At 38.2% G+C, this 15,351-nt stretch overlaps 1 protein-coding gene across 2 annotated transcripts in view; it reads left to right on the top strand.

Moving 5' to 3' along the window:
* The window catches only part of LOC139948541 (sushi, von Willebrand factor type A, EGF and pentraxin domain-containing protein 1-like), a 63,917-nt gene that overhangs the window by 28,219 nt on the left and 20,347 nt on the right, over positions 1-15,351 (top strand). For both annotated transcript variants that reach the window (XM_071946724.1, XM_071946723.1), the window contains exons 13-22: positions 310-492; positions 2,553-2,732; positions 3,451-3,582; positions 4,241-4,333; positions 5,971-6,201; positions 7,231-7,422; positions 10,389-10,559; positions 11,255-11,464; positions 12,593-12,793; positions 14,564-14,773. In XM_071946724.1, the coding sequence (XP_071802825.1) occupies positions 310-492; positions 2,553-2,732; positions 3,451-3,582; positions 4,241-4,333; positions 5,971-6,201; positions 7,231-7,422; positions 10,389-10,559; positions 11,255-11,464; positions 12,593-12,793; positions 14,564-14,773 (1,803 nt within the window). The remainder of the gene's footprint in view (positions 1-309; positions 493-2,552; positions 2,733-3,450; positions 3,583-4,240; positions 4,334-5,970; positions 6,202-7,230; positions 7,423-10,388; positions 10,560-11,254; positions 11,465-12,592; positions 12,794-14,563; positions 14,774-15,351) is intronic.

The raw sequence follows: 15,351 nt of genomic DNA, 5'->3' as shown, positions 1-15,351 counted from the left end.
GGCCCATGATAAATGACCTGGGTTTAAGTGTGCTTTCTTTATCCTCTGCCTATTAATATTTTGTAAACATGTATATTGATTTGCTCAATAAAGATTGATTTACTACTGCGATAAATGCAGTCTTTGACCAGACTCGTGTGGCTGGTTCTGGTGTGAGTTTTCTTTAGAGAACACATCATTGCTGAGTTTCCAAAAGCTTCTTCATTAATACACCAGCTAATTCTGAAGCTAAATCAAAACAATCGAAAACAAGAATGGTTTTTAATGATAAAGTATTGTGTAATAACTGATATTGTTCTTTGGTTGCAGAGCCCTGTGATAAGGAATTTTTACTGCATGGAAGGGTGGTCTATAACTTAGTTGGAGATCCTCACCATGGTACAATCAGGACAATTGAGTGTAGTGAAGGCTTCAACCTGGGTCGAGATGTTTCACAAGATCAGACTTGCAATAATGGATTTTGGACTTCACCTCTCCCTTACTGTCAACCAAGTAAGCTTCATTCATTCTATCTCTTGTTATGAACTCACCACTCCCTTACTGTCAACCAAGTAAGCTTCATTCATTCTATCTCTTGTTATGAACTAACCACTCCCTAACTGTCAACCAAGTAAGCTTCATGCATTCAATCTCTTGTTATGAACTCACCACTCCCTAACTGTCAACCAAGTAAGCTTCATTCATTCAATCTCTTGTTATGAACTCACCACTCCCTAACTGTCAACCAAGTAAGCTTCATTCATTCAATCTCTTGTTATGAACTCACCACTCCCTAACTGTCAACCAAGTAAGCTTCATTCATTCAATCTCTTGTTATGAACTAACCACTCCCTAACTGTCAACCAAGTAAGCTTCATTCATTCAATCTCTTGTTATGAACTCACCACTCCCTAACTGTCAACTAAGTAAGCTTCATTCATTCAATCTCTTGTTATGAACTCACCACTCCCTAACTGTCAACCAAGTAAGCTTCATTCATTCAATCTCTTGTTATGAACTCACCACTCCCTAACTGTCAACCAAGTAAGCTTCATTCATTCAATCTCTTGTTATGAACTCACCACTCCCTAACTGTCAACCAAGTAAGCTTCATTCATTCAATCTCTTGTTATGAACTCACCACTCCCTAACTGTCAACCAAGTAAGCTTCATTCATTCAATCTCTTGTTATGAACTCACTTCCCATATTGTTACACCTTGGTAATGACCTGTGCAGTTTGATTGGTTGAGAACAGTGGGGTGGGTATCATCTTGATCGTTCCCAGTGTTGGTCGATTTCCAGTGCTGTGTACGAAACACCCGCGGGTGCGATGGAACAGTGAAGAAGTGTTTCTTTTATTTGAACTGTTCGTCTGCTTATTAAACTATGCATACTCCGTCATAATAATGTTGGAAGATGACAGCAGAAGAGGAATAACCATGTTACAAAGGTATAATAAAACAAATGTTGCACGCTGTCACTGGGGTCCATGGGTTTTGTACACCCTCGGTGGCAAATGGCACCCTCGGTTGTACAAAACGCCATGGATCCCGTCACAGCGTGCAACAATTGTATTTTTGTTATACTTCGGTAACAAACTGTCAAGTTTGATTGGTCGAGAACCAATCACGTGACGTGCACAAAAACGAATGTACCATTGCTAAGAATGTGCGCTACGCGTAATACACAGCGGGGCGGGTAACATGAAAAGTGATGTACACCGGTGTACATCACCTTGATCGTTCCCAGTATACAATTGTTGCACACCGAGACGGGGTACATGGCGTTTTGTACACCTGAGGGGGAAAATGGCACCCAAGGCAAAGCCGAGGGTGCCATTTCCCCTCGAGGGTGTACAAAACCCATGGACCCCAGTCACTACAGCGTGCAACAATTGTTTTGTTAAACCTTTGTTTAATTGTTATTCCTCCTCTCGAAGTTCTGTTGTCATCTTTAAACATTATTACGACGGACTATTCATTGTTTAATAAGCAGACGAACAAGAAACAATTCCCTCGAACCCGCGGTTGTTTCGTGGTACGATCAAGGTGATGTACACCGGTGTACATCACTTTTCTTGTTACCCAGCCAGTCGAGCCATGTAACATGCGTTTTTGTTGTGCGTCACGTGATTGGTTCTCGACCAATCAAACTTCGTAGTTTGTTACCGAGGTATAACAATGTTGGTATTTCCAGCGCTGTGTACACCGGCGGGTTCGAGGGAACAGTCGGGAATTGTTTCTTGTTCGTCTGCTTATTTAACAATGAATACTCCGTCGTAATTAATGTTTGAAGATAACAACAGAACTTTGAGAAGAGGAATATTAATGTTAGCAAGGTATAACAAAACAATTGTTGCACGCTGTGATTGGGGTCCATGGGTTTTGTACACCCTTGGGGGAAATGGCACCCTCGGCCTCGCCTCGGGTGTACAAAATGCATTGTATACTGTAAACCAAGTAAGCAGATTTGCCAAACAAAATTGTTTTTCCAATTTCAAATTGATTATCAGTTCCTCTTTCTTATTGTTTTCAATTATATTAATTAGTATTGTTTTCCCTGTTTATTGTAGATGCATGTTCAACGTTGACAGTCATAAATGGAGACATCAGATATGTCAATAAAAATTTGAACCATGGAGAGACAGCTTATCTTACTTGTAATGCTGGTCTCAAACCAAGTGTTGGAGATGGCCAAGTTCGTTGTCATGCAGGGCACTGGGTTCCAGCTGACCTTCAATGCATTTCCAATGGTTTGTAAATAGTACAATAACAAGTTGTTCTTGTTAGTATTTCACACACTGAATTTTTTAGTTTATTCATTATTTTGTGTCTTTTTATAAGAACACCAAATTTTTTTTATTTTATACAAGCTCTTTTTACTATACCAATTCGAGGAAAATACAAGGATAAATCCATTTTGTGCCATCAGCGCTCTATAATATTGTGGTAGTGTCGTCTGGCCGAGCAGTTAAGAGCACCAAATTCAAACTCTGGTCTTTCTGATCAGCAGAGTGTAGGTTCAAATCCCCAGGTGTGACACTTGTGTCCTTAAGCAAGACACTTAACCATCGCTTCGTCCTTTGGATGGGACGTAAAGCCGTTGGTCCCATGTGTTGTGTAACGCATGTAAAAGAACCGAGTGCACTTATCAAAAAGAGAAGTGTTCACCCCGGTGTTCCAGGCTGTGGCTGCCTCTATGCGCCGTAGCACCTTGTAAACCCTGATGAGGTGCTATATAATTGGGTCTCAGAATTCATCACTGCAATTACCTACCTTTCTGAAAGTTTGTACATACATTTACTCAGCGCCTTGAGTACCTTGTTTGGTAAATACGTGTGCTATATAAGACTTTGATATTATTATGTTTATCATTGTATTATTATATTATCTTAGAGTGATATTCATTAATCACTGTGTGTGATACTAATGAAATCTGTAGGTAATGCTGAGTTTATTAATGACTTGCAGATAAATCATTCAACATTGCTTATGGAAAGCCAGCAGTACATACCTTCATTGGAGCCAATACTTGGAATGCAAGCTTAGCAGTAGATGGTGATAGAAGTACAGATTACAATCATGGAAGTTGCACTGATACACGTGAGTACAGTATATCAATCATATTCAATAATAACAGAAGATACACAATGAGTCAGATGTAGAAAGCCCTGTTCATGCTTTTTGTATACTTCATAATGAGCATGAAACAATTGGATTTCTACAACTGGTAGGTGTGGCATTTGTTACAGGGTCCCTTAACAGTGGTTGGCTGAAAGGCCAGTTAAACACCCAAGGACAGTTAACATTCAAGTGGTCCAGCTGGCTAGTTCATCGTAGTAAGGGGATCATTTCATTTGTAATAATTTATTATTGATAAAGCTGATGGACAGACCAGTGAAAAAGCAGGCTTAAGGCCCGGTCAAACAGGCCTCGATAACAATAACGATAACGAGAATGTTAACAATGCTTGCCCTCGATTGGTTGAATCAGCTCGGGCGTATTCTGTGTGGAGCAACTCAACCGATAGAATGCGTTCTTTTTGCGTTGTGATTGTTACCGTTTTGGTTATCTCTGCAGTGTGACTCGGCCTTTACTGGTCCTGCTGGCAAGACGCTAAAAAAGTCAAGGGCAAACCCTGATTCTGATACAAGTACTAAGTAACAACTGTATGAGATAATTAGAGCATCAGTTGAGTGATGAGTGGCTTCAATCCAATGTGCTAGTGACATAAGGTTTTTTTCTTCTTACTGTAATGCAGGAAATGCTGACAATGAAATATTCTGGCGGGTGGATTTACAGGATATTTATATCATTAAACATGTTGAAATCTACAACAGACAAGATTGCTGTGGTAAGAAACATTCATAAATACCTTCCATTTCTTCACTGTCACTTGTTTAACCTTAAAATACATAAGACTTTTACTGTACTTTTAATTATGGGTGCGATCGATTAGCTTCCCTGGGTCGACTCCGCGGTGCTCACTTGGGTGAGCCCCTGGCAAGAGTTAATGGAACGATCACACTTGCCCTCTCGTGATGACGCCATGCACCTGGGCCAGCCACAAGTGACCCACTCCACAAGCAGGGCACTTGGGGCTGACCCAGGTGAGCCCCTGGTATGAGGTCAAAGTTATTCAAACTGCCCTGGGGGAAGAGCGGGTTCGACCAGGGGAAGCTAATCGGATACACCCGTAAAGGTGTGCATTTTTGTCCTCTACTCTGAAGCACCTCCATAGTTATAAATGTAACTGTCTAACTCGATATGTCTTGTGTCTACTTCAATGCTAATCATGCTGCAGTCTACCGTCTTGTCAATATACCATTTCCATCTAGTATTCAGCCACCAACCTCCCGGTCGTTGAGACATGATCATCACCTAAAATATGGCATGCCCTCTGTCTCCCTGGACTGCTACAAGTATTCATTCTACCCCCGTACCATCAGGATCTGGAATAGATTGTCTTCTACTGTCGTCACAGCACCCTCCATCTAAGTGTGACACAGAGAATTCTTTTTACAAGAGATTTATTAACGATCAACAAAACCAAAAAGCAAAAACAAAAAGACTCAATGTAATAACTACTTGATTGTTCTACTACAAAACAATAAAGACATTCCAAGAAGGAAAAGATTGGACATAACACTGGTATAATCAGTGCTACCAACCCAAACCAAAATAACAATAATCACAAAGATAAGTATATAAAGATGATAAATATAAACCACCAAAAATCCAGACCACTGATGAATCAATAATTCCTATAGATGGATGTATAAAAGCACACTTTGAATGATGAATAAAGAATTAAGAATTTTGTACTCACTCTACAGTTGGTGATAACAACAGTCAATCAGGCAGTAAGGGTAGGGCAATCATCAAAACTCAAGCTCCATCTTTGTAAAAATGAGCACTCCAGAAATCTTATAACTCCAAATGTATGACTCCAGTAACTTTGTGATAAACTGCACAGACGTCCACCTCACAGAGTGGTGAGTGGAAGAATGATAAGGGGGTGGTGTGGGAAGTTCAGGGTTGGACCACTGGGACCAGTGCCTTGCCCTTTGCTATGGGCAACAGCTGAACTTGGCCGCTGCTATGGGCAACAGCTGCACCAGGGGGACAGTGCACAAAAGGTGCCTGGTCACATAAGCATTTAGGCTTGCAGCCCTTCCGGAGATTCGGGTAATGGGCCCGCAAGTGTCCGACAGATTCCTCTAGTTTCTCCCTCCAATGTACAGTGTATATAATGTTCAATTTGTCTTGTCCTACACTTTGATTGCACCACTGGTCACGGCATCTTGCTCAGCGTATCATCCCAGTTCAGCTTTTACCAGCTGTAAAGGGATTACTTCATCAAGTATCAAGTATCCATCATGGAGTTATCACATCATATTGAATGGGATTTCTTTAAAATTTGGCAAGATATTTTTTCTTGAACAGTGTTCCCCTGTAGATTATGATATTGTACCTTCGTGTTTCTTACAGAGGGAAGACTGTCTGAGGCTTCAATACATGTTGGGCTATCAGAAAATGAACCACAAAGACAATGTGGACTCCAGAAGATCAGTACAGAATCAGTAGGATCTCAGCAACCCATTCATGTAGATTGTGCTGCAGACAACCTGTATGGGCAATATATAACCATCAGATTGCCAAACAACAAAGGAAAGATGAATTTATGCGAGGTGGAGGTCTTTGGTGATGGACCAGTTAAAAGTAAGGACTGTTTGCTCATTCCCTGTAAATATTGCTATGTGTTTCATAACATAACCCTATAATATCTTCCAGTTGACAATAGATTCATGGTTGCTGTGAAAATTATTAAAAAGCTTGATATAAAAGCAAAAATGATACGGAAATCACTGAAGCCAGAAAAACGAACATGTTTGTGGTAATCTAATCTTGTGAGATGTGGTTGTTATGAGTAGGTCAGAAAATGATTCGAACTGCATGATAGAGAAGCAGTAAGTGGTTTAAAGGAACATTATCGAATTGGTTTTGCTAGCAAAACAGTTGGTGGCAGTGTAAGCACTTTATGTAATCCACCATATTTACATAAACTGACACCTGTAGAAGTTCGAGATCGATCGACCATCCGGATCACGAGAGAATAGTGAATAACCGAATACAAATTTTGCATTGCATCGACGCCAAAACAAAAATGAATAAAATGCTCACTGAGCGATAAACTCCAAACGCAAAATTACATTATTTATTTCTCATCAAATGTGAAATTTCCTACAGAAATATTTCAAGGGATGTTTTCTACTATCATCATTAGACCGTGTAAGTTTTATGTAATGTTCTGTGATGTTCACGGTTTTTGTTTCTTACCAATTCTGTAACAGTCCTTTAAGGTTATGGACGTAACAGTCCTTTTTAGGTTCATGGTCTGAACACAGCTGGTGGAAAACTCAAACCTCAATTAGACTCAAAGATATCTCAAATCTACCACACAAAATGCCTCTAATTGGCACTGTGGGATGTGATACAAGCATAATGACAAAATGCATGGCCCTTTCCCAGACTACAAGTATGGCAGAAACTTGTACATGTGATGTACTTTGTAACTGTATTTTGTCAAACTTTTGAGTGCAATTGTGTGATTGTTCCTTGTAGTGGGATTGGTGTATTGCACCTTTATATAACCAGTCATATGATTTGCACAGAGAAACTATTGAGTGTTGTAGCATCACTTAACTTGTTTTGTTTGTTTTTTCTTTCTCCAATATTTTATATTCACAGCATGTAAGGTCAATGATGATCCTATTTTAAAAGTATCCCTAAAGGATACAGATCTTAGAGTGTATACTGTTGTTGCTGCCACTGTAAAGGTGTATTATAACTGCACTGAAGGTTACACTCTCCTTGGATCCCCTGTCAACAGATGTAACAAGAAAGGTCAATGGAATGAAGCAACCCCCACGTGTCATCCAGGTATGTCATATCAAGAATTTGAGTTATTTAAAGGCAGTGTCCGTGGATACTACATGTATTGGTAATTACTCAAAATAATTATTAGCATAAAACCTTACTTGGTAACGAGTAATGGAGAGCTGTTGATAATATAAAGCATTGTGAGAATTGGCTCCCTCTGAAGTAGTGTAGTTTTTGAGAAAGAAGACATTTTCCTAGAATTTGATTTCGAGACCTCAGATTTAGAATTTGCTGTCTCGAAATCAAGCATCTAAAAGCACACAACTTCATGTGACAAGGGTGTTATTTCTTTCATTATTATCTCCCAACTTCAAGGACCAATTGATCTCAAATTTTCACAGGTTTGTTTTTTTATGCATATGTTGAGATATACCAAGTGGGAAGACTGGTCTTTGACAATTACCAATATTAATATTTTACAACTTCAGCATTTTGTATCATTTGCAGAAAATGCAAATCGTTTGCAGAATTTGTATTATTTTAGGGTACATGTATGCATGTGAAACCAAATTTTCATAGCACAAAGGCCAAACACCAACCAAAGTATTGTCATGGTATTACTATTTCTCAAAAGGCATATTCTGGTTCAGGAAAATATGCATAAATAGGTACTTACATTTATATGCTGAAATTAGCGGCCTAGTCAGTGGCCCTTGTGAACATGAGAAGATTTGTGTGTACTCGCTTTACACTGGCATTTTGTACAGTTGCATCAAAATTATTTGTCAAGGATGCCTGTGGTGTGCAGAACAGATTAACACTGGGCGTATTTTCAACCCAGTAATGGCAGAAACAACTGGTACAGGATCTGTAATATATTTGTCTGTAGCACCTGATAACAAGACCTATCAGGACTTGGCAAGAGAAGGGTAGTTGGAGGAGGACATTGCTGAGGCAAAGGTCATTAATATACTTGTTTTTGGAAAGGGTAAAGGTGATATTAAAGGCAGTGGCCACTATTGGTAATTACTCAAAACAATGATAAGTTTAAAACTTACTTGGTAACAAGCAATGGAAATATGTTAATAGTATAAAACCCCCGAACAAAGATATTGACAAAATAGGGACACCGCCAATATAGGGCTAGATAGCTCAGTTGGTAGAGAGCCGGCACATTAATCCGGAGGTCATTGGTTCGAATCCCACTCTAGTCAATTCTTTGTTCAACCCCAAAAATCAGTATAAAACATTGTGAGAAATGGCTCTCTCTGAAGTGACACAGTTTTCTAGGAAGAAATCATTTTGTTTGAATTTGATTTTGAGACCTCAGTATTAGATTCTGAGGTCCCGAAATCAAGCATCTGAAATCACACAACTTTGTGTGACAAGGATGGTTTTTTCTTCCATTATTATCTTGAGTTGAAACCAATGGTTCTTTTCAGAACCACCGCAACTCGTTAGAGATAGTCATTACATGGTGTTACCGCAAACCTTTCTATATCGTATTTCCACCATGCAAAGTTTCAAATCCTACTCATTATTATCTTGCAACTTCAACGACCAAATTTTCACAGGTTTGTTATTTTGTGCATATGTTGAGATACACCAAGTGAGAAGACTGTTCTTTGACATTTACCAATAGTGTCCAGTGTCTAAAGTAAATTGATGTAAGTAGGATTTCAAACTTTGCATGGTGGAAATACGATATAGAAAGGTTTGCGGTAACACCATGTAATTACTATCTCTAATGAGTTGGGGTGGTTCTGAAAAGAACCATTGGTTTAAACTCGAAGTTTCGATTAGTATGCTCTGATCGTCTTCTGGCCAGAAGACGATCAGAGCAAACTGATCAAAACGTCGAGTTGAAACCAACGGTTCTTTTCAGAACCACCCCAAACCTTTCTATATAAATTGATGTAGCTGAAGTTGTTTATCTAGTTCCATCTACAGAGGTAACAATACTCACAGAATTACGTAGGCGTGCTCTTATGATGGTATAAGTTAACATATTTTTCAGTTATTTTCATTGGGTTATTCCGTGTCAAATCAATAGCCTCCAGATGCTAAACAAATTTGTTATACTTGTTTGGTCGTATGCAGTGAGTATGGTTGTATAATTTAAAATGGTATTGTACATCTATGACCCTACATGTATATAAGAGGCATGTACATTTGACTCAGACTTTACTTTAAAATAAAGTCAGCCATATCTTTGCATATGAGATGATTGTTTGGGAAAGTTAAGGATATTGTAGGCGGTGATTATAATAATAATAACAAATCCTATAGCACATGCACACAATATTCGTATCGATGGGATTTACATTAGTGCCCTGGTCATAGGGCCAATAACATCCCTTTAATGTTTCTCAGCTCCCTGGGCATCTGGAGTATACAGCCAGAACTACCGTGGCACTATGATGGCTTTTTCATACACAATATCAAACTCTACACTCGCAGGTAACCATTTATACCCCTGGGTGAAGAGAAGATCAAGGACACAAGTGTCAGGACCGGAATTCGAACCCACACTCCGGTGACTTGGCACCAGAACTTGAATTTGATGCTCTTAGAAGGGTCAATGTACTTTTTGTAGGACAAAAAATACAATGTCAACAGATTTCATTAAGCTTGCACAGTTTGAAGATAATGATGGTAGAAAGCTTCCCTGAAAATATTACTTGCTGAGGTGCTTTAGTTTTTGAGAAACGAGAAAAACAATGTAATGAAAATAATTTTTGTTTCAGTGATCATGAGACGAAAATTATTTTAGCATGTAAAAACGTATTTTCATGACATTGTTTTTACTCATTTCTCAAAAACTACAGCACCTCAGCAGCTAATATTTGAAGGTACACTGTCTACTATCATTATCTTCAAACGGTGTAAGTTTAATGTAAATCTGTGGACATTGTGGTTTGTGTTACAAAAAGTACCCAAATCCTTTAACCACTTAGCCATGACACGCTACCAGCTGATCACATTCTTGAAGTGATTTTACCTGTATACTTGTTTATGATTTGCAGATGGTTGTAGTGTGGTTGCTCCAGAGAATGGTCAGCTTGACCAGAGTGTATCAAGAATTAATCATGATCGGAGTGTAGCCTATTCATGTGACAGTCCCTATATCAAGCTACATGATGAAGTTGTTTGTAAAACAGGCCAATTTGAACCCGGACCACCAACCTGTATACCTAGTAAGTATCTGGGATTTTCTGAATTTGTTTTATTACAAATGTCTTTGAATCCCCAAAATTCTGAAAATGCTATCTAACAATTCTATTCCTGTTTGAATGCAGTTGGCAGTAATCACTCTCTCTAGTATAAACCCTGTTTTCTAGACACTGGAGATCCACATTGACCTTATGATCTGTCAGATGCACATGTTTTGAGAATCATTGAAGTTTGCATTACTGATAAGTCTCAGATGATTTTTTTTCCCATAATTAAATTCAGTTTTCAATTCAATTTACATTTATTTCCACAAACACATTTCCACAAATAATACAGAACTAAATGGTAATGCATACATGTACATGTATAAATCAAATACAACAAAAGTATAATGATATGGGCTGTAACTTGTCAAGAATATTAATTTAAAATACTGAAAACCAATAAAAGAAAATATAGGGCCTTGGCAAGATACCCTGCTGTAATAGCATTATGCCCTCCTCACACACTTCACACAAGTTATACAACAAGAAGATTTCCACAATATTTACTGCCCACACACATGACTGACAAATACATCTACATGTAGAAGCATAACAATTTTCCTGTTAAAACAGTTCTTTAGTTTGAACTGGTTAGTAGCTAGAAAGTGAATGCTGTTGAGATTAGTGCTGAAGTTTGTTTTATTATTTTGAAAAATATTTCACTTTGTCCATAGAAAACTGCCTCTTGGATGCAAGTCAGTTCACTAATGTACATGTATTCATAGACAATCAGGAACTATCACTAGATGAACCAGTTACCATTGATCATGGTAGGGGTGTCACTTTCAGCTGCAAGACAGGATTTCAAGTTGATCATAATACAAATACTCAGACTACATGCCGGTTTGGAGAGCTGAATTCCCCGATACCAACATGCACAGCAGGTATTTAAGACTAGAGATATTGTACACTTGTAAATATATGTCACAATTGTTCTGTATTGTCAACCTCTCCTGTGATGTCATTCCCCATCGTTCCACTACAATGTATGAATGGCGCAATGGGTACATGTTAAAACAATATAGCGCTATTTGTGTGAAATAATGGAGCGATTGAACAATAGCATGACGTCACAGGTGAGGGATAGGTCGTACAATCAGGCATGTGAGATTTCCTGTTGAGGAAAAGCTTTGATTTTACTCTTTTTTACTTTGTGTGTACAAAAGTATAGGAATATTATTTTTTTCACTTGTTTTTCTTTCCCGGTTTTCTCTTCTTTTCCTCTTCTTTCATGGATATTTACTCACATGCCTGTCTTATGACCTCAATGTTTGCACCATTTTGTAGGGTCAAAATTTTGACTCCATAAAATGGCTGACCGTGTTTCTTTGCGATGTGAGAGGAAAAGCCGTGCAATTTCAGGGCATGTATGTGTGGGATATGATTGGCCCTCATGCTTTGCCCTCATGCCATTCCCACCAACGATTGACTTGTACCGCGGACATTATTCTATATTTATTATGGCAGCCTCCTAAGTGAGCAAGAGCTTGAAACTAAGGTTGGAAACATTGATTAAATGATAAACTCAGACCCAGTTTCACTTCACTTGATGAACTTCAATGGGCACACTTTAAAGAAACACAATGCCTTGGATCAGTCGGGTTGGTCTTTGAAAAGCGTTTGAAACTGTTTAGAAAGACATTCTAAAACAGAGTATACTGATCCACACATGTATCACTCGAAATTGCACGGTTTTCCTTTTACGTCGCAAACTAACACGGTAGGCCGTTTTATGGAGTCAAAATTTTGACCCCACAAAATGCCCGCCAAGTTTCTACGCGACGTAAAAGAAAAACCCTGCAGTCCTGAGTTATGTTTGTGTGGATCATTATATTCTACTCTTAAATTATCTATCTAACCATTTGCATTTCATAAAAAACAGCCCCAAACGCTTTTCAAAGACCAACTCGACCGATCCAAGGCAACATGTTCCTTTAATTTGATGACAGTAGCCAGCATTATGCAACCATCCTTTGATTTGATATTACCGTAGTTTCTCTGTTTTCCTACAGTTCATTGTCAACAGCCACCTTTCATGGAGCATGGTTCCTACAGTATTGTATTTGGTGATTCTAGTCTGACATATAAAACATCAGTCCGTTATCAGTGTGATCAAGGATATATGTTTCAAACGGGTGATTTATATGTTTTCCGAAGATGTTCTTCAAGTGGTAATTGGGGTGAAGACCTCCCATCCTGCCAGTCGCAAGCAGGTGAGATTACTTTTAAGAATGCTTAGTAGAGTTGATATTATAAGTTAATGTATATCACACAAGCGCGAGTGGAATACGGAAAACTACAGCGCTTCTGCATGCCATATCCAACAAGGCCGAAGTCCGATTAGGATGGGATGCAGACGTGCTATATTTTTCCGTATTCCCAAAGAGCGCGTGTTTTAACAAATTTATCACCCAGTCACAACCTCATTTATAAAGAAACAAAGGAACAACTAAACTTAAAGCCAATATACACTTTCGGTAAACAGTATTGTCCAAGTCCCACACTTCGTGTATCACAACTTATTTATAAAATAACAAACCTGTGAAAATTTAGGCTCAATCGGTCATCAGAGTGGGGAGAAAATAACGGGAAAACCCACTCTTGTTTCCGCACGTTTCGCCGTGTCATGACATGTGTTTAAAATAAATCCATAATTCTCACTATCGTTTTAATGTTTTCTCAAATAGTAAAGCATTTCATTGAATAATATTTCAAGAGAAGTCTATCACCATTTCCTTCTGTAAACCCTGTAAATTATTTGTAAATCTGTGCACTTTTTTTTTTTCTGTACCGAAAGTGTATAATAGCTTTGAACAACAAAAAAACTTCATTTGCAAGTCTGGAACCATTTTATTGTATTTATAGCCATTGACTTGAATCATTTTCGTCAATAAGTCTGCAGAATGACGTCACACTCATTAAAAATTTGCTAAACAAAGAGTTGGGGCAAAATAATTACTTTTTTATTATGACAAGCGTCACACCTGCGATGCTTAAAGCCATTGGACCCTTTCGGTTCAGAAAAAAAAATAAAAGTTCACAGATTTGCAAATAACTTACAGGGTTTACAGAAGGCAATGGTGAAAGACTTCTCTTGAAATATTATTCCATGAAATGCTTTACTTCTTGAGAAAACAGCAAAACAATATAAATTCTCGTTAACGAGAATTATGGATTTATTTTAAACACATGTCATGATACGGCGAAACGCGCGGAAACAAGGGTGGGTTTTTCCGTTGTTTTCTCCCGACTCCAATGACCAATTGAGCCTAAATTTTCACAGGTTTGTTATTTGATATAGAAGTTGTGGTACACAAAGTGTGGGCCTTGGACAACACTGTTTACCGAAAGGGTCCAATGGCTTTAAAGGGAAGGTACACGTTTGGTAATTACTCAAAACAAATATCAACTTAAAAACTTACTTGGTAACGAGCATTGGTGAGCTGATGATAGTATAAAACATTGTGGCTCCCTCTGAGGTAGCATAGATTTTGAGAGGTAATTTATCACTAATAAAAGACTTCTATAGCTGGAAGTCTTTTATTCCTATCTGAAAGCACACAAATTCGTCCAACAAGGGTGTTTTTTCTTTTATAATTTTCTCCCAAATCCGATGACCAATTGAGCTCAAATTTTCACAGGTTTGTTATTTTATGCATATGTTGAGATACACCAAGTGAAAGGACTGGTTTTTGACAATTACCAATAGTGTACCTACCCTTTAAAGTTTGAATTTTCTGAACGTTATTTTGCGACGATCCTCATGCACAAAATTTAGAATGTAATTTTTGCGCTGATCCTCATACGGAGCGTGACGCATTGTTTAATAAGCAGATGATCAGTTCAAATAAGAAATAAGAGTTTTTTCGGGGGGGGGGGGGGGGGGGACTGGTCACTTTGAATGTTTCTGCAAAGTATCATCCCATGTGTTTGGTTAATCTTATTTCTAATCTTATTTTCATGTTTTTTTTGTGTATCATAAGTTTCAAGTGGAGATGATGTGCAAGAATGCAGAAGACCTTCAATTCAACAAGCGCTTATTTATCACCAACGTCAAAATATAGCAGGTTCTAATATCATCTTTGTGAATGGAGATGCTATTACAATTCGCTGCAGCCGTGGTTTCATAGTAAATGGAAAATCATCAACAACCTGTAGGAATGGAAACTGGCAACCATCTCTTCCAAGTTGTGGTAGAATCAATTGATTTTATTGGATTTATTTTTGTGTATTTTTAAACCATCTTGCTATTTTGACCATTTTTTTTTATCCTGCATTTTAATGTTTTCTTGGGTGTACAGCGCTTTGAAACAGTGTTAAAGTGCTTTATAAATGCATTTAAGTTAAAGGCAGTGGACACTATTGGTAATTACTCAAATAAAATTGTTCATAAAACCTTTCTTGATTACGAGTATTGGGAAGAGGTTGATAGTATAAAACATTGTGAGAAACAGCTCCCTCTGAAGTGACGTACATTTTCAAGAAAGAACTAATTTTCCACGAATTTGATTTCGCGACCTCAGATTTAGAATTTGAGGTCTCGAAATCAAGCATCTGAAAGCACACAACTTGGCGTGACCATGGTGTGACAAGGGTGTTTTTTTCTTTCATTAATATCTCGCAACTTTGACGACCGCTTGAGCACAAATTTTCACAGGTTTGTTATTTTATGCGTATGTTGAGATACACCAACTGTGGAGACTAGTCTTTGACAATTACCAAAAGTGTCCAGGGGTGGATTTCACAAAGGTAGTCCTAACTTAGGACTAGT

Source organism: Asterias amurensis, chromosome 15 (assembly GCF_032118995.1).
Source record: "Asterias amurensis chromosome 15, ASM3211899v1".
NCBI classification, from domain to species: Eukaryota; Metazoa; Echinodermata; class Asteroidea; order Forcipulatida; family Asteriidae; genus Asterias; species Asterias amurensis.
This window is presented reverse-complemented; position numbering and strand designations above follow the sequence as displayed.